The sequence below is a fragment of the Carica papaya genome, chromosome 7 (assembly GCF_054855325.1).
Source record: "Carica papaya isolate Zhongbai chromosome 7, ASM5485532v1, whole genome shotgun sequence".
Lineage (NCBI taxonomy): Eukaryota > Viridiplantae > Streptophyta > Magnoliopsida > Brassicales > Caricaceae > Carica > Carica papaya.
This window is the reverse complement of record NC_142315.1, coordinates 6334364-6361468: the sequence shown is the minus strand read 5'-3', so window position 1 is coordinate 6361468 and position 27105 is coordinate 6334364. Positions and strand designations below refer to the sequence as shown.

The following is a 27105-nucleotide window of genomic DNA, read 5'->3' as shown; positions in this document are numbered from 1 at the left end:
ATGTTATCTTCCCAATGTTAAAAAGATTATACATGACCTTAAAGATTGCTACCAAAATAACATGGCATAAGAGGAAAACATATAATGATGCACTTATGAGACATCTATATGAATTTGAAGCTAAGAAAAGCTTTAATAGAAAATATTCTTCATTTCCTGTAGAATCACGCAATATTTGAGTTAAATTTGTGGTTTTAATTCATTTGGGAATATGAGTTTTTGTTATACTATATGATAAGTTGTTCTCATTAATCACAATTTACGATTCGGAATGTACATGAAGAATTCTTGTTTCATTCTATCAATGTTAACGGTTTTAAAGCTCCAAAAAATAACATTAATGTATACCTGTAATTATTAATAGATGAACTAAATGATTTATGAGAAATAGAAGTTGAGATTTATAATGCAAAATTAAAAAATAAAATTCGGTTACATATACTTATAATGCGAATATTGCTTCTTTATCAGATATTGAAAATGGACGAGATTGTAGATAATTTATATGAATTAAAGATGAAATATTCTATTTACATACATGAGATTAGATTTTATTAGCGATTACAATAAAGATAATAGAGATATTTAGTTACGACATAGTTTGACTATAATGGCATTAAGGTGCATCCGAAATTCAATGGTGGAGAGAGACTAGAAAATCTTTGCTTTGGACTTTTAAGAGATAATGTTTGTTTTTCATGACTTAATTAAGTCAATAATAATAATAATAATAATAAAGAGAATCTGGTCTAGAGGAGGAACCAAAGGTAGTCGCTGCTCTACGCACAGTTCCTTCCGATATACGACGCCGTTCAGTTTTAAGGATGTCGGACCCTTTGAAATATCTCGCACAAATATTTAAAACCCAAAACATTAACGCGCAACCACTGTCAACCGAAGCTGTTAAGCAGAGCAGCTTCGTAAAACCCTAATTTTCTTCTCTCTTTCTTTCAAAAACCCCTAAATTTCTCCTCAGAACTAAAAGTTGACAACAATGGGTCGTAAAAAGAACAGCAACACCAGTCAAAGCTCGGAGAAAAACAACGACACGAATCAGAATCAAAACACAAAGATTCGTTTTGAAGCCTCGGATGACTTGGAGGAACCCGCAATGAGCTCCAGTCCAGAGGAATCTGCTGTGGTTAGCGATAAAATCACTGAAGACGTATCCATGTGCGACGCTGATGCCTCGTTCATAGATGGCGATGACGATAAGACTAGTGCTGATTATTACTTTGATTCGTACTCTCACTTTGGTATTTTTCTCTCGGCAAAATGGCTTAAGATATGTTGAAATTTGAATATTTTTAGGTTTTGAAAGTCATTTTCTTCATTCTTTAAATGAAATCTAGTTTAACTTGTGTTCTTTACATTTGATTGGTTCATTGAATTGTTTCTCAAAGAAAGGAAGATCTTTTGTTTTGTTAAGGGATTGTATTCGGACGGACTTACAATAACTTTTGAGGAAAGAAAAGAGAACATTTTTGTTTTATGGAAAATGATCTTGGATCAAGTATAGGATGACGATACTAGATTTGCGTAAGTTGAGTGGAAGTTTTTCGTTAATGAAATGCTCACAAGTATTTCATTTGTAAGTAGATACTGGGACCTGAAGAACGATATCAACATTTTTATTATAATGATTCAATTTCCATGTTATCAGCTAGTAAAGATGATCCAAAAATTAAAAATTCATGCCAGTAGGATTAAGCAAACATGTATATTAAATGAAGAGGAAATTATTTTTACCATTGGCTCATTTTAATAAAGTTGGGTTGTTCTGCGATAGTTCTAAATCTTTGGGTTTCACATTTATACATAGGCTAGTTGCTACTTTATTGGCCAATGTAAATCTTCATGACTTTAATAATGTTTTAGTGATGAGATGAATCTCACATGATTCTTTACAATCATTGACAAATGAATGAAATTTGTCTTTAAACTTGGGCTAATTTATGTTGCAAAAAGTGATTATATGTCACGAAATATTCTTTTTTTAACTTTCTTTTTGAGTAAGTCTAAAAAATGAAGTCTCAAATCAGACTACTGTCACAAAACAAATCATTAACTTTTTCTTTTGAAATGGGTCAAATCATAAGGACGAGGTTATATCTTGCTCTTTTATTAATTGTTAATATGGCACACAGTCCAGCTGCCGATATGAATACATTTATTATGTGAAACTTTATCAGGTTATTGAATAGATCGAACTGCGGTACGAATCCCTATAAATTCATATTATACGAAGTTACGTAAATTTTTCATTAATGGCAGCTAATCTTTCTGATAATGTTTGGTCATTGTTTATTTGATTGGTCTTTGCATCCTTACTCTACTGTGATGAATATAGGGTTGGGAAATGTCTATGTAGAACTTTTTCTTGGTGCTCTCTAGTTATTCTGTTTGAAGATTTCCCTTCAAAAGCTCATCTTTTTTCTCTCTTTTCCTTGTTTGTTTGCAGGTATTCACGAAGTAAGTATGCGCAGTTGGATGCAAACCGACTCTAGATTTGTTATTGGTTGTTGGTATTACATGTTTTTAATACAGTTCATCTTCAATTCAGTTTTTGGCTTCAGGACAAATGGTTTTATGATCTGGAAATATGATTTTCTTTACCTTGTCATTTCAATTGAGTATGTTCTGACTTCTGTTTACTGAAACAAATTTGTGATGTTGTAATGGCATTCCCAGCAGATTAGTTGTTGTTCTATGTGTTAAGGCACCTTCTGGCAGGGAACATCCAGTTATATTAATTGTAGCTGTTAATTGAACATGGATCGAAGTGCTTGTATTCTTTTTTCAGTTAACTCAAAGCTACAGCTAGATCAGATGATTTTTCTTGTTTATCTCACACGTACCGCTTCTTTTATATTACTGTTTCTTTGAATATCATGTCGAGAGTATTTTCTGCAATACACGAACATACAATTGTTTATTTATAATTTTTTTTTTTTGGTTTCTTTCTTTAAAAAATTGCTCTCTTTTTCCACACTATTATAAGATCAAGAATTCTGAAGAGATCTTGGTATAGCTGAATCGTTCTCTTGTTTGGTCTTGTTAAAGAATCATTATTCTTTTTTTTTTCTTCTTGCAACAACATCTTGCAGTTAAGTCGCTTTATTATTGTGTTACAGGAAATGCTGAAAGATGTAGTAAGAACTAAGACATATCAGAATGTCATCAACCAAAACAAATTTCTATTTAAGAATAAAGTTGTTCTTGATGTTGGAGCTGGGACCGGAATTTTGTCCTTGTTTTGTGCTAAAGCAGGGGCAGCACATGTTTATGCAGTATGCCTCTCACCTTTGTCCGACTTGTTACTTTTTCCCAACTTTTTGTGTTCCGTAATTAGTTGCGTAGTGCTCTGTATCTGTTGTAAGTTTGTCATAGTTAATTTGGAACTTGCTTAATTTGTGTGGTTATTCGTTGCCTAGGTTGAGTGTTCCCATATGGCTGACATGGCGAAAGAGATTGTTAAAACAAATGGACTATCTGATGGTGATGCTTTTTGTTTTTTACCCTTGATTTCAGTTTTTTTCCCCAATTCTGTTGCTCTGAATACTTCAGTTTCTTACACTCAACTGACAATTATTTGATTCTTGCAGTTATAACAGTTTTGAAAGGAAAAATAGAAGAAATAGAGCTGCCAACAGCTAAAGTGGATATAATCATATCAGAGTGGATGGGATATTTTTTGTTGTTTGAGAATATGTTAAATACAGTTCTGTACGCCCGAGACAAATGGCTTGTAAGTCTCATCTATTTTACAGTCATTCATATGTTAGTTTGTGCTACCTCTTGCGTCTATGGGTACTTTTTTGTTACCTTTGCTTTTCTTGGATCTTGAGATATAAGGGAGAGATGGGCTGAATATGTGGGCTAGAAAGAGCAAGAACCGTATAAACAAGGAACTAACTGCACCAAATAATTCTCGTTCAAAGTTATGTACTATTGTTAGGTTAGTAATCCTTATACAAGCATATTACCCAGAATCTGCTAGGGAAGCTATAAAAATAATAAAGACGGAAGTTACAGGAGAAAACGGAAGATAGAAAGAATCAGAAGAAATTGATCATTGAAATGAAAAGACAGGAAACTTAGGGAATGAAAAAAAGTTAGAATTTGGATAGTTTTAGTATTAGTAAATATTTATTATAGTGCCTGTCTAATTCAATATATTTTAAGTTTTATTAGGATTTGATACCTTTTTTATTATGTCTATATCAATGGTATAATCTCTTTTATTGTAATTAATCTCTACATAAAGGCTACCTAGGGAATAGTAAAAAAGTTGATTTATAATTACTTGCTAGGAGTCTATTCCATCTTTATCTGTTTTTTATTTCTTTCTATCCTAATGGCATATCTATCTCTCTTCTTAACTTTACTCACCTGTTTCTTTTGTCTATTTCTCTTTCTCTTCTATTTCCACACAAGTTTCCTTCAATTCTCTACCCTTGAAAAATTGGGTTCAAACCCTTCTTGTCCCTGGGGATAAGACGTCACTAAGTGATTTGCCTTATGACAGCTCTATTTACAAATTCTCAAGTGGTGCTTTGTGCTCCACATGTGCTAACAGCACCTAGAATGAAATATCTTTTATAATTTTTGGTTCAATACGTAGGAATCATTCGTTTCCAATATATTATGCGTGATTTGGATTTTCAGGTCAACGACGGACTCGTATTACCAGATAAAGCTTCTCTTTATTTGACAGCCATTGAGGATGCAGAGTACAAAGATGACAAAATTGAATGTGAGCTGATTTACTTTTTCTGCATATTACAAGTAAATTATATATGATTCCTTACTCAATTTGTGGATTGCATAGGATCTCGCCTTTGTTAACTCACATAATTTGTTGCAACTCCAGTTTGGAATAATGTTTATGGCTTCAACATGAGCTGCATCAAAAAGCAAGCCATGATGGAACCTCTGGTTGACACAGTTGACCAGAATCAAATTGTCACAAACTGCCAGCTTCTCAAGGTGATATGCTTTGTATGCAGTTTTCAAAATTTTTATTTCTACCTCTTTTATTCCCTAATTATTGCTTTGCTGATGGCTGATGTGCGATTATTTGTGTTGGTTTCAGACAATGGATATCTCTAAGATGTCCCCTGGGGATGCTTCCTTCACAGCCCCATTTAAGCTTGTGGCAGAACGCAATGATTACATCCATGCTCTGGTAGCATATTTTGATGTATCATTTACCAAGTGCCATAAACTGATGGGCTTTTCCACAGGTTTATCTCTTTTCTTTACTTTCCCTTATTTAACTATGGTGCAGATTAGTTCTCTGTGGTTCAATTTCTAGTTCATTTCCAGCTAATCTTTGCACTTCTCTTCATATTAGTCTTGATTGGTTGAATTACAGTGGGAACTGGAAATCCCACCACCATTGAGTTCAAGGTGGGTGTGGATGTAGCTCAAAAATAAAAATCATATTATGCTCCCATCTATAAAGACTAATATAGTGTAAAAATTAGTTAGAAATGGAATGTAAATTATACCATGTACTACCTAAGGGTTTTTCTTGACCTAGTACTTCAAAGTTTTCTCCTGCATTAGCTGAAGAACAAAATCTATCATGTCATGAGGCTTTGTTTCTGAATCCATGATGTCATATAAGTATATTTTGATTGTCTGAGAAGTATATATTTACTTTGCTATTTTTTGACTGCAACACCTAGTTGTTAGGGTCTATATTCTAGACCAAAATAAAACTTACATTTTGAACAGCTTAAAATATAAGAAGTTTTAATATAATGCAGGACCGAGATCACGGGCTACGCATTGGAAGCAAACAGTTCTGTATCTGGAAGATGTGTTAACAATATGTGAAGGGGAGGCAATTACTGGGAGCATGACAGTTGCTCCAAACAAGAAAAATCCACGAGACATTGACATCATGCTCAAATATTCATTGAGTGGTCGTCACTGTGTTGTTTCCAGGATTCAACATTATAAAATGCGCTGATTGCTTTCATAATGCTAACAGATTTCCAGAATGATGTATGCTTGGTCGCTGGCCCAATCAGATGGTCGTTTTGGAGTTTAATTGCTGCCCCCTATGGTATGTATGAGCTGTTGCTGCCTACCTGCACATCAAGTAGCCATTATTGTTCCGAATTTGCCTGTTAAGGATAGGGCAAAGGCATAGAATCATATGTATTATATCAGTCAAATTCCAATATTTAATCTTTTTTTCCCTTAAGGTTATGCAACGTTATGCTTACTTTTGATATTTTAATTTATGAAATTTTTTTGTTTGGGTTCATTTTTTTCTTTGCAAAAATTCACCTGCTATCTCTGTCTCAAGACTGTAATAACCGTAGTTTTGCTTCTTGTTTCTGGCGACTAGGTATAAAGCTTCGTTAAGATAGTCTCCTAGTATGCACTATCTTAGAGGCTTGATGCATACACACAGAACAACTCTAAGCAGATCCAGTATTCAACTTAATTGAAATAATTGAGAGTTAATAATTGAATTTAGTGCATACGTTTGAACTCTCATCATACTTCATGTGTTAATAGTGGATAAGCTTGAGCTTTATGCAATTTCTTTCTTCTTTTTTTGGTTAAAACCATTTAATGGTAACATGTAGGAATGTAATTCAGCTAGAAATTAAACCAAACCAAGGAAAATCGAACAAAGAGCTGAAATGAAAATACAAAACAGAAGCTGATTTTAATTTGGTCACAACTTTGATTCTAACCCTAAGAAAAGTTGTAAAGCACCTATTTTATGTATATGTAGCAAACTTGGAGTGATTAATTAACATTAAATTTACATTTCAAGTAAACTAATAAAAATTAATATAGAACTGTTATATTTACCTTGTATTAAATTAAATATTTTACAAGTTGCATTTACCTTGTAGTTATATATATATATTTTTTTTCATAATTATTACTGTTGGTGATACTTTTTGCTTAATAATTTCGCAACATATTTAGCAAATACATTGATTTCCAGGCATACTTGTATGGCTACAGCATTCATAATTTCCTATTTTATCTGTGATAGATAAATGACTATCTGTGCGGTAATCTTTTGGTTTTCACTTTAACCACGAGTTCTTGATTCTCTTCTCCAACAAAAGAAAATGACCTGGAATCACCATGACCAGATGAAAATCTTCTGCAAAACTCAAAAACATGTAGTGGCATTATAGAGCTTTCACATTTCTGATGATCCTATGCGATAGGTTCAACAGAGCTTCCATTTAGTGGTATTGCACTCCCACCAGATACTCAATTACATTAAAAGAATCAACTACAAAATTAACCAAAACTTAAGGAAAAAAGAGTGAGGAAAAAATTAACCAAAACTTTTCTCCGCAAACTCCTGCTACTAGAGTTGCTTTCCATGTAGTAAATAATTGTGCCGGGTGCAATTCTTCCCACAGTTTTGCCATCTACGGTATCTTAAAGCTCTGCCTTCTTGCCTTTTGAATTCTTTGAAGATGATGCCTTCATTCCTCTCCACCATCTTCTTACCCGGTTGGGTACCTTGCTTGCATGTCTCTTCAGTGCATCCCATGTATCCATGATTCCTTTTGTGATCATCTGCTTCAAGTCACCCTTTTTACTCTCCTTTTCTCGCAATACTTTTTTCTGAAGAAATGAGATTTTACAATTAGAGAAACTAAATATTTCATGAAAAGTTTTTAAAATCTATTTAAAATCTTTTCGGTACCAAGTTGGAGGGGAAGTTTGGCTCTTCCTCGTCATCTTCATCATCATCAGCATCCTCGTTGCCAAAATTTTTCGTATTCATAAGTTCTTCCCTTGAATACATTTTCATGCCCGGTGCTCCTGGCATACCCTGAAACCAGTGAAAACAAATTTACACCAGACAGCGTTATATACCTTACAGGTTTTGGAAATGAATATGTGATACCTCCATTGATTTCAGGATTTTTTCCATTTCAGCCTCTTTAGCTGGTTTGGCCACAAATGCTTCTCCGGGAACCCTATCCTGGGCCATAGAAAAACAGTAACGAGTATGGACTTCAGGTTTCTAAAGCTGGTAGTTTTACAAAATAAATATAGCCTGTGAATTATACATAATTCTTTTTTACAGAACTTATTAATGAACAGTGAAAGATTTCTCTGGATGAATATAGCAGATAAAGACGAGCAATTTAAAGTACGGAACAAAAAACAATTATTAGATTTATATATCATCAGTAGGTTGACTTTTACTTCATTTGCTAAGGTAAGAAATTTAGATGCTTTAGCAGCCACCGAGTTTGATTTAATAGGCAAGGGAAATAATTCACCTAAAGCCATCAATCAGTACAAATAAGAACTTTGGGCAGATTATGAGAACATTTTCCAAAGACCAAACTCAAAGTAAAAATGTCCAACTTCCTCATATGGAATCAAAAAATTATAGGTTGGTTAATGCATTAATGTTCAGTATAACTTCAAGAAGTAAAATACAGAAACAAAGTTGGGTATTTAATGCTCAATCAGAGACTTTCTCTGGATTCTCCTTCTCTTCAAATATTTATGGCAATTTATATAACCTATATGGGAATGCAACAATGTCAATCACACAATACCAATTATCTTTCAAGTAATTCTTCAATATCAAAAATAGCACTTACAATAATTTTTCAGAGCTTATTTAGTTATCAATTCATGACACCATTTCGGAAAATGCTAATGTAGCACCCGGAAAGGAGGAGGAAGAAAAAAAAAAAAAAAAAAAAAAAAAAAAAAAGGGGGGGGGGGGGGGGGGCCACGTCAGCAGCCACGTCAGCAGGCCCGGTCAGCAGTCCCGGCCAACCGGGGCCTGCCACGTGGCAAGATCGCGTCACTCCGAAAGGAGCCACGTTGGCGATCCGCGTGGGTGCGATCCGACGGCCCAGATCAATCACGCGATCGGACGGCCCAGATTCAAACGCACGGACGGCCCAGATTCAATCAAAAACGAACGGCCCAGATTAAAACGAAACGAACGGCTGTGATCAAAAGGCAAGGGGTTATAAATAGAACCCCCACACCAGACCAAAAACCCTAGCCGCCAGCCGCTCGCCGGAGAAGACGAACCAGAGGCCGACCGCCGCCACCCGCCGCCACTCGCCGCCGCACCGGGGAAATTTCCGACCGCCGATCGAGGTAAATTTCATACCCCCGACTCGTTTTTCCCCACTGATTCCTCCTATGGCCAAATCGAAGCCGAAATCCCGGCCAAACGGCCGGAATACGCGGCCGAAGCCCAGCGGCGCCGCCGCGCCCCCTCTCGGTTTTTGCCTCCGACGAGGCCCTTCCCGGCCTCCGTTCGATGCAATTTTTATATCACCGTGATCACCATTCTTTTCTCTACAGGTTGACCGAAGCCAAATCACCAAAACACGAACTTCGCCGGAGAGTCGCCGTACCCGAGAGCGCCGCCGCCGGTAAGCTCCGTTTTTCCGTGATTTTTTGGCCCCCCGAGGGCCCTAGGGTTGTTTTCTGACAAGGACCAATGCGAGTGTGGCCGAATTCGGCCAAAAACGGCCGAAAACAGTCAACCCGAGGCGACTCGCCGCCGCCAGCGGCGGCGCCGTCGCCGGAGCACGGCGGAGCCGCCGTGCCGGAGTTGCGATTTGGGCCGAAAGAGGCCCTGGGCCTAATTTGGATTTTTTTTGGAACCCGTGCAGGTACTGTTAGCGTGTTTCAGTTCCCCGGGAAAAATTCAGGGGAAAATTAGGGACAGCCTGCAGGCGCACTGTGAATCGTATTCGGATCCCGAAAACAAGTAAGGACCCCTCACCCTATTTCCTATCACGGTATTAAAGTTCAAAATGATAAAACAGTATTTCTTGAATTAACGCATGTGTGAAATTGCTTAAGGTTGCTAATGGAGCCCGAGTCTAGTGTGATTGATGATTTACTGTTATTTGGCCTGTTTACAGCTTTAAATGCAAAATGAGGTTTGATGTGTTCATTTTACGAATTTGTGTGCATGTACTACGTTTTTATTAATTATGGGTTGAATGACTGAAAAACTGATACTGTATGTTGCCTGTTTGGTATGAATTACGATTTGCTTGTTTAAATGTGAATTGATGATGTTGATTGAGGAAAAGGAAAAATGAAAGATTGTGTAGACTGATAATTGTATTATGGGGGTCAGCCTGACTAGATATCCTGGGAGATGGTGGACGGACCGGGTCCGTAGGGAACCCTACCGGGATTGTGGTCTCACATGCCGGACGGGGTATGGAGATCTTATGGTTTTGGCGCCCATACCGGACGGGGTATGGGGACGGCCCGTTTCACCCTCATACCGGACGGGGTATTGAGGTTTATGGTTTTGGCGCCCATACCGGACGGGGTATGGGGACGGCCCGTTTCACCCTCATACCGGACGGGGTATTGAGGTTCATGGTTTTGGCGCCCATACCGGACGGGGTATGGGGACGGCCCTGGAAACTGATTATGAATGTTAAAGGTTAACGGGTAGCGGAACCCCTATGGACCCCCACGGATACTAGTAGGCTGGTAAATGAGAAAAAAAGATATGTTGTACAATGATTGAATTACAAGATGCGTGATAAGTGTTATGTTTTACAGCTTAGATTATTCAATGATTATGATAATGTTATTGTTTTTCTCATATTGTTTTCATAAATTCCACCAAGGTAAGTGGATGGTAAAAGTTTTATTATTGATAAAAGGTTTTGTTGTTAATAAACGAGTTTATTGTAAATTATGCTCCATTGGTCTTTTTGTGGTTTTCTACCCACCTTTATCTCCGTGACGGTGAGATATCGTGATGTTCTTACTGGGCTAGTGTAGCTCACTCCTTAATTAACCATTTCAGATCAGGAAGACATGGTTCCCGAGCCCGTTCCGCAGGAGGACGACGAAGGGGATGCCTAGAGACTCTGTAGTCATACGCATAGTTTATTTTCGAGTTTTCTTTCTTAGTTAGTTTAACCTTTTATATTTTAAGTACGTTTGTTTGGTTTTTCGTGTAAGGGATGTTAACTGAAATTTTGATCTCGCTTCCGCATTCGATATATTTAAATACTCATTTCATTTTTATATTTTCCGGGGTCGTTACAGCTAATGTTGCTTATATGCAAAAGAAAATTGCATAGTTACAGGTGTTGTTGAAACAGCAGAACTGGCCACATGCTCCACAAGCTCAATGTGCACGTTAACAATTTTGGCAAAGATAGAACCAGCAGTATTTACAGGATCCAATAGCGAAAACCATTGACATTTACAGCGTCAAAGTGCAAGAGAACCACGCTATCATATTCTACAATCACATCATAAAAAGAATTGAGCCCAAGATATTATATGTAGATGAAGATACCTTAGGAACTGGAGGTGGCTTCTTGCTGCATGCTTTTGTCAGGTCTTTACAAAGATAATTCAGCAAAGAATCAACATCAGGTTGGGATGTATATATATATTCAGCAACATCAGTATCCGAATACCCAATCACCTGCAAAGTAGTACAAACAGATCATACACGCTACATCCTACATTCAAGTGCTTTCAATCAACTAACAAGAAGATATGCTCACCTCCTGACATGCCCGCTCAATTGTCTTGCACTCGGAATTACAGTTTCCTTCAACATCTTGTTCAATCAACTGAAAATAAAAGGAAACTTACATAAATCTTAGCTTAAAATGGTTTGAGAAAACAAAGAAGAAGAGTGAGAAGATAAGATCCTTCCTGCTAAGCTGTAAAAATTGAACTTCTCTCTTACCTCCAACTTATCCCCTTTCTCTACTACATCAATCCGAAGAATCCAATCAGCTTCCTCTTTCTTCAAATTGCAAACATTCTCCGCAATCTCAATGATTTGATACTCTGAGATCTAAAATTTCCCCAAAAAGCCACAGAACACAAAACTCACGATCACGTCAACAATCCACCATTTAGAAAAAAAAAAAAAAAACAGAATGAAGACATTAACATAAAAAACCAAGATGATGAAATCACCTTCTTAGGTGAGATCTGTGCCTGCTTCTTCTGTACTTGTTGGTGCAACTGCGACGCAAGCTTCTCACAGACCTGGCACTTGATGTACGGTATGTCTTCTTTTCTAGCTCCCGCCACGGGTTTCTGGACACTCTCCGAGACTGGTAAACCTGACCACCCGACAAACAACATCGATACTACAACAAGTATTTGATTAACATTCGCCATAACCCTCTGTCTCTCTCTGTATCGAAAGCACGAAGCTTTATCGGATACTAACAGAGAGAATCGATGAAATGGAGGTAAAAACAGAACAAGGAGTTTTCTTTCTATTGAGGATTTTCGCTTCGTTCATCACCAAACAGTTCCTGTTGTAAAGAGCTTTTCAGCGATGACCATTGTTGACAAAGCACCTACGTGTTTCAAGAAATCTGATTGGTTGATGATCGGAGTTAAGCAGATCTTTTTAACACGTAACCCAGATTTCATCAACACCGTTTAACATTTCATCATGTGGGACCCACGGAGTCAAAGTCGACCCCTAGAAACTGTACAAACGGGAAGCTGACTAACAGGAGGGACAGGAGAAAACCCCTTCTAAAACCCTAACGAGCATTCACCCCTCCATCTGCGGCTTGAAAAGATCCTTAGGGTTTATTGTCGTTCAACTTTTGGAGTTCCTGCTTCTACCGTTTCATATAAGTAATTTCACGTTGTTTCTTCTATGGATTTGTCTGTAATGGTAACTGCAGGCCTTCCTAAACAGGATGCTCTTATGGGCGACAATTACCATATCACACTAAACCAATCAATGCAGAATCTCTTGGGTGAAATTCACAGAGGAAGCCAGAATTTTTCTCATTTAATTAACATATTCTACCAATTGATGCAAGCGAAGATCGACCCACCTCTCGAATCTATCTGGTTTTACTCTGCTTTGTCGTTTTGCAGCCATAGATCCCCAGACGAAGATACTCTGAATCGAATATCGGAAACAAAAGGCCTTTTTCATTTGATATCCACATGTTCGGGTTCGTGTAATCCAATAAAGAGCGTTGCATTGCTTGCTCCTGTTGTTCTCCATTTGTACAAGTTAGTCCTTGAATTACAAGGAAAGAATTTGAGCTCAAAGAGAGAGCGGAAAGCAATGAGAGAGGCTAAGTCTTTAATTGAAGGGATTCTTGGTTGTATAAGCTTGTGCGGTAATATGAAGTTGACTGAGGGAAAAACTGGTGCTGATTTGAGTTTGATTATGCCGGTAGCGGACTTGGTTCGCGTTTGGACGGAAGGAAATGAGGGACTAGAATCCTTTTTTCCTCTGGTGAGCGGCAAAATTCATAGCAAGATTAGTGGGGATGATTGTGATGTGAATTACTTGGCCGGAGCGGTTATCTTGGAGGCTTTTTTGTTGAAATTGTGCTTGGATTTTCGTGGTGAAGTTGCTAGAACTTATTTGGAGGAGTTGAAAAGCTGGGCTGTTGGATCCATAACTGGCTTCCGAAACTTATATTTCTTTGGTTAGTGCCTCTTTTGCATTGCGGATTATTTATTACTCTGACCAGCCCTTTTATCATTTCTTTCTCTGATCTTTAATGTTTATGAGATGGCTCCGAATTCTTGTATTGCTTGAATTATATGTTGAATGTGAATTTGCATGTGTCGCATACCACTTCAATGGCATTGACTCTTTTGCTTCATTTTTGAGTTGCTTACATTCTACTTCCCATTTCCTGTTTTCCTTTTTTTTCTTGCTGCCCAGATATACTTGTGAGCATGCTCCTGGAGTCGTCTTTGCCTGTGACTTCCCTTTTGGTTGGTATATGTTTCTACATACTCTAATTTATTAATGTTTAATGTCTTAGTTGGTATTATTTTTTTTTCGATTTGTGCATTTGTGTAAGTAGCTTAGATACTAAATGTGCATCTCTTGATGTTCCCTTCTCTGTGGATGGATCATTTTCTATTTGCTGCTCTTGCGCATGCTTTCTTGTGCACACACGACAGTACTTACCAACAACCATCGTATCATTTTAGGAAGTGTGGACAAATGTAAAACATATACTAGGATAAAAATTTTAGAATTCTTGTAATTGAAACAAATTGTACGGTTAAGTCAAAACCTAGGTCATATGTTTAATTCAATCCCGAGCCATTACATATTAAATGTTCTCCTCATCCTTACCTCAAAGGAGACAACTTAGAGAACCTTATAGATGTTTTAGATGGTTTTCTTCTTGTAATACTTTTGTACTTGGACGGGCACCCCTGGTGCTTTGTGAACAACTTTCTCTTTTTCCTTTAAAAGAAAATATAGTATGGTAAGTACAACCCCTGTGGTTTTTATATGGATTTTATTAAGCAAAATTGAGAACTAATCAAGAAAAATATATTTGCGCTTTTCAAACAATTCCGTGAAACTTTGTCATTGTTTCCAGTCTGAATCCCACTTTCTTAGTTTTCTTTCCAAAATTTGCAAGGACTCCAAACATAAAACAGTTAAGACCTATAAGCTTGGTAAAAAATATTATAGATTCATTGCAAAAATCCTAGTGGGGAGATTAGGTAAGGTTGTGGAAAGGGTAGTTGGCGAGTGGTAACATACATATATAGAGGGAAGACAAATCTTGAATGCAGCATTAATAGCAAATGAAGTTTAGACGGTTCTCTAACAAGTGGCAAGGAAGGGGTGTTATGCAAACTTGGTGTGGAGAAGGTGTACGACCACGTATCATTGAGATTATCTCTTTTACATGCGAAAAAGGTTGGCTTTTGGTCCTAGTTGTGTTCATGGATGAAGACTTGCGCCACCAATACCTGCTTTGTCAATATGGTTAATGGTGGTTCCTCAGGTCTTTTCGAGGCATCTAGGGATCTTGAACAGGGATATCCTCTATCTTCTCTACTTTGTATAAATGTAATGGGGGCACTAAACATATTGATCTGCAACTCCAGAGAAAATTAGTTTTCTAGAGGTCTAGTGGTTTGAAAATGAAAAGGTAGAACTCATTTGTCTTTGGCAAATGATAGACTACTGTTTTATGAGCCAGATCCATAGTCAATGTTAAGAATAAGAAGCCTTCTTGTTTATCCAGATTCAATTGGTACCCGGACTCAAGATCAATATGGCCAAGACTGAATTGATACCGATTGGTGAAGGGAGAAATCCAGAACTTCATGCCGATACTTTGGGTGCAAATTGGCTTCTCTACCTATAAAGTATTTGAGTCTACTTCTCGGTGTCAAATTCAAAGATGTCTATGTATGGACTCCAATAGTCAAAAGATTTGAAGCTAGGCTTACAGGGAGGGCGAGGAATTACCTTTCAAATGGTGAAATATTAGCACTTTTAAAAAGTACTCTGGCAAGTATCTCAATCTATTATTCATCACTTTTGTCTATTTTGGCAAGTGTGTTGAAGAGATTGGAGGCGATCCAGAGATGTTTTCTATGAGGGAATTTGGGTGAGGAAAGAAGGTTTCACTTGGTGGCACGACATGCAGTTAAAACTTCATTCAAGGATAGAGGCCCTCAGATCTAGTCAATTGTTGAATCCAACAGAGCACTAGAAGGAAAGTGGTTGTGGAGATTATGGAGCAAAGCAGTCCTTGAAGAAGAGTGATCAAATCAAAATTCGGAACAAAAAATAAAGAGTGGGATTCTAAAAGACCCAAATGGTTGTATGGGGTGAGTTTGTGGAAGAATATTACAATGGCAATAAAGGATTTTTAGGGGTTTATTATATGGAAGATTGGTTCCGGGTGAAGGATGAGTTTTTAGTTAAACAAATGGTGTGGAGATAGAATTACTAAACAATGAAGCAACAGTGGCAGAATCTTTCTCAGATGATGGGGTCATTGGATCTTGGTGGTGGATTTGGTTAGAAGCCTAAATGATTGGGAAATAAATGGAATCATCAATCTAATCCAATTTTCCCTAAGCAAGAAGCACCAAAGGAAGTCTTGGCTAAGTTATTCTGGGAACTCAATTCAGAAGGGGCATGTTCAGCAAAATCGTACCATCTCTATTTAGCAAAGATCGAAGTGAGTTCAGGTGAACTTTCCATGAAAACTGATTTTGAAAATTAAAGCTTCACAAAGAGTGGTCTTTTTTGCATAGGAGACAACAAGAGGTTGTGTCTTAGCTTTGGATAATTTCACAAAAAAATGAGTAGTCTAGGTGAACAGGTATTACTTGTGTAGGAATGATGTGGAGAGAGCTGACCATCTTCTTCTATGGTGTCCTTTCACTTCTCGGCTTTCCTCCATACATATGGTCTTTTGAGAGTTAATTGGAAAATGGCTGTGTTCAGTGAGAGGGGATATTTGGGTTTGGAGAGGTTTCCATGGGGATAAATCATTCAAGGATAGTGCAAGCCTTATCCCTTTGGCAGACTCTATGGACTATTTGCAATGAAAGAAATAAAACGACTTTGGAGGATATAGAATTTTTTGATAGAGTCAAGAATACTTGGTTCCAACTTGAATTTTTTAATAAGGGTCATCCTCTGTACTCTAATGAGGATTTACATATGATAGAATTGTAAAGCTTGCTTACACGGGTTGCATCTTGTTGCTGCCTTTAATACTATATTTTTTTATTAAAGAAAAATCTTGAATAGATTATGTACAATAATGTAAGCCCTAAGTCAGGTCTTTTGATGGCCTTCCTCTTGGCCTTTTTACATCTCTTAAGTGCTGTAACTGGGTCATTTTCTTTTTTTCGTTTATATTTTCTACAATTTAGCTTGCCCAAAGAATCTATCATTTTTTCTTAGTAGTGTTTCTACGAGTTCCCCATAATCTTTTTGTTAACAAAGGAAGCTTGACTTATCATCTATAATAAGCAGTTCATTGATGGTTTATCTTCAAAATAAATTTGAACCCATGCAAAATCTATATGCAGGGCTCTGAAAATGTTGTTCAGCTAAAGAAAGTTTTATATGATGCTGTTATATTGGTGGAATACTCGTTCCTCAATCCTAAGATGGATATCAACCAACCAGTTGAATTCATGAAAGATCTTGCCATCAAAAGATTGATTATTACTCAGGAAGGCATCAAGTGTGCCAGGTAATGAGTAAATGTATGTTTAGGTCAGAAGTTTAAAATTAAATGCACATACTCATTATTTAGTTTGCTGCAGGGAGGATGGGGATCAGAAGCGAGCTCTCTCTTATACAAGTTCTTTCTCCAATTCCCGCCTATCTTCCCAGCTAATGAAATGGTTCCAAACTGGAGAAAGTTGGAAAAACGGATCATCGCCTAAAGCTTTTATACGTAAGTTGCTTATGTTCATTTTTGTCTCACATTACATCTAAAATTTCTGGGGCAGTAAATTATGACTGACCGCTGCTATACTGCCATTACCTAGAGTGGTTACTTGACCTCGAGAGACAAAGTATAAAAGTATTTGGAGATAGCCTCCTGAAACACCATGCCAGATTAGCGATTGATAATTCCAGAGCAGATTATAAGCAGAAATTATCTAATGGCGAGGTGAAGGAAATAGATGCTGATATTCTCTTCTACATTGATGACGAAGGAGAAGGGACAGATAGAGAGGAGGATGAAACGCGGAGTGAAACAATTAGTAGTGCATTTATAACTGCTGCTCGCTCAATGAAGTGGAAAGAAAATAAAAGGAGAAAACGTGAAGAAACAGGAGGTGCCGAAAAGAAGGAGAGAGTAAAGTATGATCTTGGTTATGGTTATGATACACCCAGTGGGAGGTTCTCAGATGACCCGAATAGTGAGAGCGAAGTTGATGATCCAGTTTCGGACTGACATGGAAAGAGAAGGGAAGGTAAGAAACTTCTGCTGCTGAATGTGTAGAGAGTGTTAGTATGGATCAGATCATTTTGATCAAGTGGACTGTATCTGGTGATCTTGTTATCATCATTGTTCTTTAAAGCAACGACCTCAGCTGCCTATAAATTCTTAAATTTATTTGAAAATTTTGCAATTAATCTCAGAAAATTTATTTTTTCAAACAGTATTAGTTTTAGAATCTTTGACTTCTGAAAGGGAGTTTGTGAGGCATCTTTAGACGTTGAATTTTAGGCCCTACTGAGTTTACATATATATATATCTATACATATATGTGTATACATATCTATTATCAGACTATTACTAATAAAAAAAATAAGATAAACATGAAAAAGTAAATATTTTATAATTTGTATGTTCATACAAGTAAAGAAGGAATAAGTAAGAAAGGTAATATTTTAGTTAATAAAAAAATCATATTTTTATTACTTAAAAAATAATGAAATACTTGCAATTACATATATGTTATTTTATTTCATATTTTCTTATATGGAAAATTTGATTTTATTGTGATTTAAAAAAAAAAAAAAAAAACTCCCCAATTTTATTTTTCAAATAAGAATATATTTTAAAAGGAATATGCTTTTGGATTCCAGATGTTCCTTTCTAACTTTGAAAATTTTAATTTAATTTTAGTTTAATTTCCATCAAATTTAACACGATTTTCACACTTCAATTATTTGTTATAAAAATATCAATAAAATCATTAATTTATTTTTTAAATTATAATTTATTATTTTTCTACATTTTTGTTCCTAAACTTATAAAAATATTCCAAAACATAATTTTTTTTACTAACAGAAATAACAAAAAAAAAAAATTATACATTATTTAAATAACATAATATAATATTTTTATTTATAATTGAGAATTAAAAATTAAATCTTTGTACCAAAAATATTCTATTGTCATACACTTAAAAAAAATTTATTTATTTATTTACTTACTTATATTAATATTTAATTATTATAACTTCTAAATTCGATTAAAAATAAAATAAAATAATATTTTTCCCACTAAAACTTTTATAAATTTCTAAAAATATATTACTAGAAAAAAAAAATTTAAAAAAAATAGTAAATTTTAAATATAAGATACTAAATAGTTTAGAGGCTAAAATATAAATTTATATGTAGACGAAAATTGAGTCATACCGACGGCAAGCTTGCGAAATGTGCCAACAAATGTTGTAGCTTTGAAGGCCCGGACATGGGCATGGCACGTCAATGTCCCTAAAAAAGAATAAAAAGGACGCTGGGCCCCACTCCTAGAGAGAATCCAATGACTGACGTACACATAGCACCGGGTCCCACTTATTTCGTGATAGGACCCATTGCCTACTTCATTTCACACCAAGAAAATAAAACACCCACCAATCATCGTTTACCTTTGGTCAACACCTAAAATTTATTTTATGAAATTAAAAAATCATTCGTCAATCATCGTCATTCCCTTTCCAAAAAATAATTAAAAAAGAAAATTACGATGATCCGTATCTACCGACACTCTATACGACGTCGTAAGGCGATTGTTTTTTTGTTTTTAGTTCTTTCTGGAAGCCGTTACTCCGTTAATTTGTTATTTTGACGTCGGTTAAAAATATTTTGACAACCCTTCGGCGGAGGTTAACGGCGTGTCGTGTTGTTTTAGTTTATGGAAAGTAATGTGATTTTCCTAATCAAGATAAAAATATTAATTTAATTATTTTATAAAAAAAAAAAAAATGAGAGAGAGAGAGAGACAGAGTTTACAGAGAGAAAGAATCGCTTGGTATATAAGCGAAAGAAGGCAAAAGAAAAAGGCGTATATTTCTCGGAGGAGGGAGGAGGGAGGAGGGAGGAGGGAGGAGGGAGAGAGAGAAAGAGAGAGAGATACTGAGGGAGAGATTTTGGGAGTTAAAAGGGGGGCGAAGAAGCTTCCTATTGTTTTGGAGATACAGAGCCACGGCCATGGCAGACTCCAACGACACCGTTTCTCTCGACATGGAGAAGATCTATCTCGGTGGAAAGGTTCCATTTCTGAATACGCTCACCTTCAATTCTCTATCTTCTGAATTTTTTTTTTTTTTTTTTTTTTGCTTTTCGTTTCGTTTCAACTTCTGCTTGGTAGTTACCGAATTTTTAAATGCTTTATTTATTCCGCCTTTTTCTTTTTGAGTTTTGGCGAACGAGTAACGTTATGTTCTGCTGGGTTCTTGAATTATTGGTTTGTGCATTGCGTGAAAACGAGGAATTTTTTTTTCTTCAAAAGAAAAATTAACTTCGGCTCTTTATTGCGAGTTGGGGCCTAGTCCAAGAGAGCGTATAAATCACGAGTGTGTTTGTTTCATTAATTTTGGAGTAGTCATGGTGGGTTAGCATTAACTCTCTAGTCCTTTTTTAATTGACTTCGGAATAGCTCAATTTGGGTGCATTTGAATTGGAGAGGGTGATTCCCAGATCTATGAATTTTTTTTTTTTTTTTGCTTAATGCTTTTGGGTTGGTTCTGACCGATAAATAGCATGATTCTTCCTTATAAGGTCTCCAATCGTCTTCTCTGTTTTTACCTGTAAATCATGTTGATTGTAAGTTCTGGATGCCATCGGCTTCTTCCTTGCAGTCTCCTTGTTTTTTTTTTTTAATCATTTTTTGCTTTTCATGAATTGTTTATTCTAAACTTGTTAAAATGTGCATTCTGCGATGAAGTGTTACACGTTTTGGTTTTTTCTTTTTTGTTTGATTATGAAATGATCATTTTCTTTAATTGTAGGAACTGGGTGTTGGGGTTTTGATACTCTTATTTTTTATTAGTAGTAGTTGTTATTGAAGTATATTTTATTTGGGTTGTGGATTGAGGAGATTCCTTCCTTGTATGATGTATTTTATGCCAAAGAAGTTGGATCTTTGGGTGAACATAATTATACCTTCGTTTCATTCAAAGTTGTTGCAGTCCATTGAAGAAATCTTTATGCTTTCTGTTGTCTCTCCTCTTTTTGTTTTTTTAATATTATATTCAGATGCCTAGCTGTTAACTTTATTTTGTTTCCTTCATTCTTTATGGCCATTAGTTCTGTCTGCCATCAATATCTTCTCTTAACATCAGAGATGTTGAGTTTCTCTTTTAACCTGTTCATCATTTTTTTAAGGATACAATCATTGATTTTAGGGAGCACTTACTTTATCATGTAACCCTTTTTGCAAAAGTTATATTAGTATGATTAAGGAAGGCGATTAGATTTCCTACTGGAAAGAGTTATTTGAGATCGGCACATGGGAAGCCCTTATCAGGAATAATTTTTTTCCAGACAAATTCCGCCTTTAAAGAAAACAAATGATTACGCTATCGTCTTTGAAGGCAGTCCTCCTCATACATATCAAATTGGCTAGGAATTATGGTAGTGAAAATTTGCATAATGCATCTCTGCTAAACTCATTTATGAAACTCAGATTTACCTGTTGGTATGTTTGCCTCTTACCCTTTTCTTCAATGTATTTGATGAGTCATTATTAAAATCCTTTCAGGAACATCATGTACAAACAGGCCGTGGTTCTATCTCTGTTATCGTCTATGGAGACCAAGAGAAGCCAGCACTGGTTACTTATCCTGATCTTGCCCTAAATCGTAAGTGCAGAGAGTCAAATCAATGTAGCTTTATATGCAGTTATTTTTATGTTCGATTTTCATGATATCTTCTGCATACTGCTGCCTTAATTGATGGACAAATTTGTAGATGCATGTTTGCATGAAAAGTTTATTGTCTTCATGTGGTTAGTCACTATTGCTTTTTGTGCTAATCACTTATGGATCAATATTTTCTAAAGGTTTTTGACTGGTAAAAGCACGTAATTTTGAAAAAAGTTGACCTGCCTCTAATTTGTGTTTCTATTTGATTGTCGACATATTCTGCTACTGTATCTTGTTGTGCTACTATTTTTATTCATGAATTGGTGGTTGAAACCAATGCTCAGAAGTTTCTTTTCATCCACTCATTATATACATTGCTGACATGCAATATAACATTGATATTTTTCTTTTTTTTGCCAATTTGTTAATCAGATGTGTCTTGTTTCCAAGGATTATTCTTCTGTCCGGAAGCAGCATCATTGTTGCTCCATAACTTCTGCATTTACCATATTAGCCCGCCTGGGCATGAGGTCCGTAGACTGGTTATTGGAGTGTGTTTACATTATTCTTTTTTTAATTCCTAGACTGTTTCATTTAGTGATACACGCGACATGACTTGCTAACAAGTGGGATGCTATTACTCACGTAGTTTCTTTTCTGGCACTTTCACAAGAGTTCTTGCAGTTGGGAGCCGGTCAGGTTTGTCCCGATGATCCTGTACCTTCTGTTGATGACTTAGCAGATCAGATCCTTGAGGTTCTCAATTTCTTTGGGTAATTAAAATCCAAAATCTCATGGTATTTAGCCCTTGGCTGAGTATTCATAGCATGTCTGTTACTTAAGGCTCCTGCTGGATCTGCTTGTAACTTTTGGCTCTTAATTGAGAGAAGGAAAAGAAGTAACCTTCATTTTCAGGATTCAGATAATTTTTCATTTGTTTATTGCTGGTTGAAACCCCGCTGGCAATATTTTGATGGCATTAATTATTTCCTATCCAGGCTTGGTGCAGTTATGTGCATGGGAGTGACAGCGGGTGCTTACATCCTTACCTTATTTGCTGTATGTTCCCGTTTGGAAATCATGTAATAGACATGCTTTAATTGAGATTCTTTTATTTAGTATTTTTTTCTTTATCTGCAGATGAAGTATAGAGAACGGGTTCTTGGTCTAATACTTGTATCCCCTCTATGCAAAGCACCCTCTTGGACTGAATGGGTTTATAACAAGGTTCCTTATCTTCAGAATTCAATTGACATCATGGTGGCCATTATCATGGATCTTACTATGAATATTACTTGTGTTCTACAGGTGATGTCAAATTTATTATATTTCTATGGTATGTGCGGATTGCTTAAAGAATTTTTGCTTCAGCGGTACTTCAGCAAGGTAAACTGGAATATTTTTTTCTCGCCATATCTGTTTACTTTCTATTCTAATGTGTTTTTACTTACCGGGTAGAGTGATGAATTGCCATTAATTGGAGCAGGAAGTTCGAGGTAATTCTGAAGTTCCAGAGTCAGATATTGTGCAAGCATGCAGAAAAGTTAGTTGCCAACACTTCTGCTTATTTAGCATTTATCCATGTGTTTTCCTAGAATTCTCATATGCTAGAATCTGACATTCTTCCCCTTCTTAAAAAGTGGTTTGTTTTAAGGATGAGATCTGTTTCATTCCTGTGACATGTTTATTTCAGTTGCTGGAAGAGAGGCAGAGCGTAAACGTTATGCGGTTTCTGCAGGCAATCAATAGGTAGAGACTGATGACATTGCCATTTTATGATGCCTTTTGTGGGTGTTTTGATTCTTTTATAAGAATTTTCTAAAGTGTCACAAACAAATTCCAACCTGCAGGAGACCTGACATTTCCAGCGGGTTGAAGAGCTTAAGATGTCGCACGCTAATATTTGTGGGGGATCACTCTCCTTTTCATTCTGAGGCTATTTATATGACCTCAAAGTTGGACAGAAGATATAGTGCCCTAGTTGAGGTATAACAAAATAGACTTGTAAGAAATGATAGGTAGAAGAGACATGGGGTATGTAAGTTCATGTATTGGCAAATGTTTTTGATGAGGGGATGTGTTGGTGCAGGTCCAGGCTTGTGGATCAATGGTGACAGAGGAGCAGCCACATGCAATGTTGATACCAATGGAGTACTTCTTCATGGGTTATGGGTTATACAGACCATGCCAGTTCAGTGATAGCCCAAGGAGCCCACTCAGCCCCTCTTGCATCTCCCCGGAGCTTCTCTCGCCGGAAAGCATGGGATTGAAGCTAAAACCAATAAAGACTCGAATCTCGCTAGAAGTTTGAATTTGTCTTTTGTGAAATTTTGTTCATCTTCTTGTTTTTTTGTTCCTTGAATTGGTTAAAATGTAGAAGGAAGATGGGGAGGGGTTTGTAGATATATATAATAGGGAGATGACTTGCATTCATTCTTTTGTAGACAGTCATAAAAGAGAGTCATCTGAGCTCCTTGTGTAAATTCTAAAGAGGACTGAGATTTATTTGTGGTTATCAACAACAAATAACAGATTTGAACTCTCCATTTATTCAAAATTCTTTATGACTATTTCATCTTCTCAAGCTTAACCCAGGATCATTGTTACTATTTTGTGTATTTACATTAACAACTTTATATATATAGATATAGGTATTAGTAATATAATTTAATCAAAATTTTAAAACTTATTAAAGCACAAACAAAAATCCGGTGATTAAATAATTATCAAATCAAAGAGGGAAAAAATAAAAATAAAAAAGCACGAAAACTAGAAAGAAACACGTGGCAGAGACCCACAGGAGACAGTGATCTATAAATCTAACAGCCTGTCTGCCAACCAAAGTTCTCCAACGCAGTATCCTCACATTCAAGTGGTGGCGCCAGGAGACTTCTTTCCTGGTCCCCTGGAAGCGCCTCCCGCAGCCTTCGACATGGCGCGAATCGTCGTCATCTTTGACTTTGACCGGACAATAATCGACGGAGACAGCGACAAATGGGTGGTCACGGAGATGGGCCTCACCCAACTCTTCCATCAGCTTTACTCTACTCTGCCCTGGACTGCTCTTGTAGTCTGTTCTCTCTCACTCTTACCTTGCATTAACATTTTCAATTTTGCCTAATTCGTTCATCATGTTCATTTAGTTTTTGTTCTATTTTTACTTTTAGTTCTCGTTTTAGTTTTGAGTAGCGTAAATACAAACTGATTTGCTGATTTTGTTTGAGTTATGTCAAGTCATCATTCAACACAATGAAATTTCAAGTTTAATTTCTAATCATGTATGTCAAGACTGTAAGGAAATTACAAGTAGTAATTGATTGGCAATTGAAGGAGAAGGAGAAATGAAATCAAGAAAATCTAAATAGTTCTCTCGCTTGCTCTCCTTTTTTTTTTTTGCTTGTTTGTTGATTAGAAATCGTGGGTATGTTTATAGGTTAATGACTGAAAAGGGGTTTCTACATGAGTTTATTACAACGCTATATTTAATAGTTAATGGGTTTTATTTCAGTTAAACTTCTCATCTTATTTTTACTTTTTTTCTTGGCGTGTTAAAAAAGGTTTTGCATATGAAATTATTCAAATAAGTAATTGGATTTTTGCTTGATGTTTTTCCCCCTTAAATTTCTGAAGGATAGGATGTTGAAAGAGCTGCATTCGCAAGGGAAAACAGCTGAGGATGTTGCAGAGTGCTTAAAACGGGTCTACATGGATCCTAGAATCATTGCAGCCATAAAATTGGCTCATTCTCTGGGGTAACATCTCGTTTTCGACATGTTTCTTGTATTGTCCAATATTTGTTCTGATGTAGTTTGTCTTTGCTGTCTGACTGAGAAGTGATAATTGTTTGATTAACATTTTTAGATGTGATTTAAAGATAGTGAGCGATGCCAATCAGTTTTTCATTGAGAAGATTTTGGAACATCACGGTTTGTTGGGCTTCTTCTCAGAGATCAATACAAATTCGAGCTTGGTAGCTGAAGAAGGAAGGCTTATGGTCTTCCCGTACCATGATCCAACTTTACCTCCTCATGGTTGCAATCTATGTCCTTCAAACCTGTGCAAGGTAATATGAGTACCTCATTTTAAAGTTTCTTTTTTTATTTATCTTTCAGTCTCCTTTATGCTTTTCCTGTCGACCACATTATCAAATCTTGGTTGATGGCTTCCCAACGATTGATCATTTGGTTGCTGTCGTTAACCAATTTTTATGTTTGTTTTTGTAAAGATTATAAAAAATGGTTTTGACTTTTGTTTTATAGTTTGAGTTATTGTTTCCTATATGTCTATTAGTTTTTAGCTACACGTGCTACCATTTCTATTATAGTGGTGGGTATTAACAATTTACTAATTACGTTTCAATGGTTGCCAAATCTAATGGGCTATCAATGAGTAATCAATTTGTGGCCGGTAACCATTTGTAAAAGATCAGAAAAAGTGGATTTTTGTTTTGTTTGAGTTAGCTGCCTACATCCTGAATGCAGTGTTCAGCCGTAGGTACTACCAAATCTAATCCATTTGCCCACTAGCCTTGATTTGCAAATTTCATTCTCACTAATTACTTATGAAACTTTAGCAAAGATCAGAGGTTAGATACTTGTGTTAAATTTCTGGTAATCTCAGTGGAAGACATTTCCGAAACTGTGAAGAAGCAGCAGTAGACAGGAGGATGATAGCTAATATTAAAGGGGATGATAGTATTTGCTTCTGCTGTGTCTTGAGTTTGGTTGTTTGTTTTTTTTTTTCCTCTTTCATGCTTCCATCTTTTCCTCTGCATAGAATGTGTTATTATAATGACCTTCTGTCTCAGGGTCTAGTACTTGATCGAATACGTGCTTCTGCTCCTGATAATCGGACACAAAAATTTATTTACCTTGGAGATGGGGGAGGTGATTACTGCCCCACTTTGAAGCTGCAAGATGGTGATTATGTGATGCCAAGAAAGAATTATCCTTTGTGGCGCCGGATTTGCAGAAATCCTGTTCTTGTTAAGGCGGAAGTCCACGAATGGAGCAACGGAAATGAGCTCGAGAGGGTCCTAATCCAACTAATCAACAAAATTCATAGAAGTGCAAGTTAACAATGGAAGCTCCAGTTCTAACTCATCTCAACACGACTCTTTTCTATTAATGGCTGAAAATTATCATTATTCCTAGAATTTCTGTGTCTGGTTTTGTACCACCAAAAGCTATTTTTCTGTTCAAAACAATTACTTTATGAAATAAAAATATAATGAAAGAAGAGAATGTTACAGTTACTACCATGTTCTTTTACAAATGTAAAATTACTATCATCCTGTAATGTTAATTAAAATAATGACAGCCCTATTTGCCAGTTTCTCAAACAGGTTTTCTCCCAGAAATTTATTATAAAGAATGCAAATATAAATTAATATTCAATTATTATAATCTTGTTTATTACCAACATGGTAGTTTAGTAGTTAAAATTCTAATACTCCATTTGAAATTTTACCGAAAATGTGAAAGATATTCATAATTTTTATGACTGTATTATGCATTAACGTTGACTAATATATAATATTTAATTTAAAAAATTTAAAACTTTACTCAATAATATATTAATAAATTATGCTAATCAAGATGGATTTTGTCCCATCGAGTTATTACAATTTAGATTAAAAGAAAATATTATGTCACAATTAAATTTTTTTAATTAAAATAAATTAATGTCAGATTTAATTTCTTTATATTTAAAAAAAAATAAAAACTTTAATCTCGT

General features: G+C 36.0%; 5 protein-coding genes across 8 annotated transcripts; 4 read left to right on the top strand and 1 right to left on the bottom strand.

Moving 5' to 3' along the window:
- The first annotated feature begins 804 nt into the window (after window positions 1-804).
- PRMT11 (arginine methyltransferase 11) lies at window positions 805-6280 on the top strand. The gene is made up of 9 exons (XM_022052005.2): window positions 805-1256; window positions 2462-2472; window positions 3135-3290; window positions 3435-3498; window positions 3606-3748; window positions 4669-4756; window positions 4874-4989; window positions 5096-5246; window positions 5775-6280. Exons 1-9 carry the CDS (start codon window positions 995-997, stop codon window positions 5978-5980), a joined length of 1197 nt encoding a protein of 398 aa, XP_021907697.2. The 5' UTR covers window positions 805-994; the 3' UTR covers window positions 5981-6280.
- An 862-nt stretch (window positions 6281-7142) lies between these two features.
- LOC110821960 (nucleophosmin) lies at window positions 7143-12357 on the bottom strand. Its single transcript, XM_088208586.1, has 7 exons — window positions 11962-12357; window positions 11726-11836; window positions 11538-11606; window positions 11324-11455; window positions 7907-7984; window positions 7703-7831; window positions 7143-7620 (listed from the first exon to the last, which is right to left on the bottom strand). Exons 1-7 carry the CDS (start codon window positions 12166-12168, stop codon window positions 7432-7434), a joined length of 915 nt encoding a protein of 304 aa, XP_088064712.1. The 5' UTR covers window positions 12169-12357; the 3' UTR covers window positions 7143-7431.
- Window positions 12358-12514: 157 nt separating this feature from the next.
- LOC110821959 (SNF2 domain protein) lies at window positions 12515-17929 on the top strand. Its single transcript, XM_022051941.2, has 5 exons — window positions 12515-13457; window positions 13700-13752; window positions 16843-17009; window positions 17083-17216; window positions 17311-17929. The coding sequence occupies exons 1-5, from the start codon at window positions 12665-12667 to the stop codon at window positions 17721-17723; spliced, it is 1560 nt and encodes a 519-aa protein (XP_021907633.1). The 5' UTR covers window positions 12515-12664; the 3' UTR covers window positions 17724-17929.
- A 1662-nt stretch (window positions 17930-19591) lies between these two features.
- LOC110822070 (protein NDL1-like) lies at window positions 19592-23939 on the top strand. The gene is made up of 11 exons (XM_022052075.2): window positions 19592-19774; window positions 21267-21366; window positions 21802-21899; window positions 22054-22142; window positions 22368-22428; window positions 22510-22596; window positions 22678-22755; window positions 22856-22912; window positions 23063-23118; window positions 23220-23355; window positions 23459-23939. Exons 1-11 carry the CDS (start codon window positions 19715-19717, stop codon window positions 23678-23680), a joined length of 1044 nt encoding a protein of 347 aa, XP_021907767.1. The 5' UTR covers window positions 19592-19714; the 3' UTR covers window positions 23681-23939.
- A 270-nt stretch (window positions 23940-24209) lies between these two features.
- Window positions 24210-26623, top strand: LOC110822105 (Pyridoxal phosphate phosphatase-related protein). Of its 4 annotated transcripts, none has more exons than XM_022052111.2 (4): window positions 24210-24436; window positions 25000-25121; window positions 25231-25432; window positions 26177-26623. In XM_022052111.2, exons 1-4 carry the CDS (start codon window positions 24302-24304, stop codon window positions 26444-26446), a joined length of 729 nt encoding a protein of 242 aa, XP_021907803.1. In that variant the 5' UTR covers window positions 24210-24301; the 3' UTR covers window positions 26447-26623. The 4 variants fall into 4 exon arrangements, with proteins under 4 accessions (XP_021907803.1, XP_021907802.1, XP_088063511.1 ...); XM_022052110.2 differs by having other exon boundaries at window positions 24210-24439; XM_088207385.1 differs by having other exon boundaries at window positions 24302-24439; window positions 25005-25121.
- The last annotated feature ends 482 nt before the right edge of the window (window positions 26624-27105 follow it).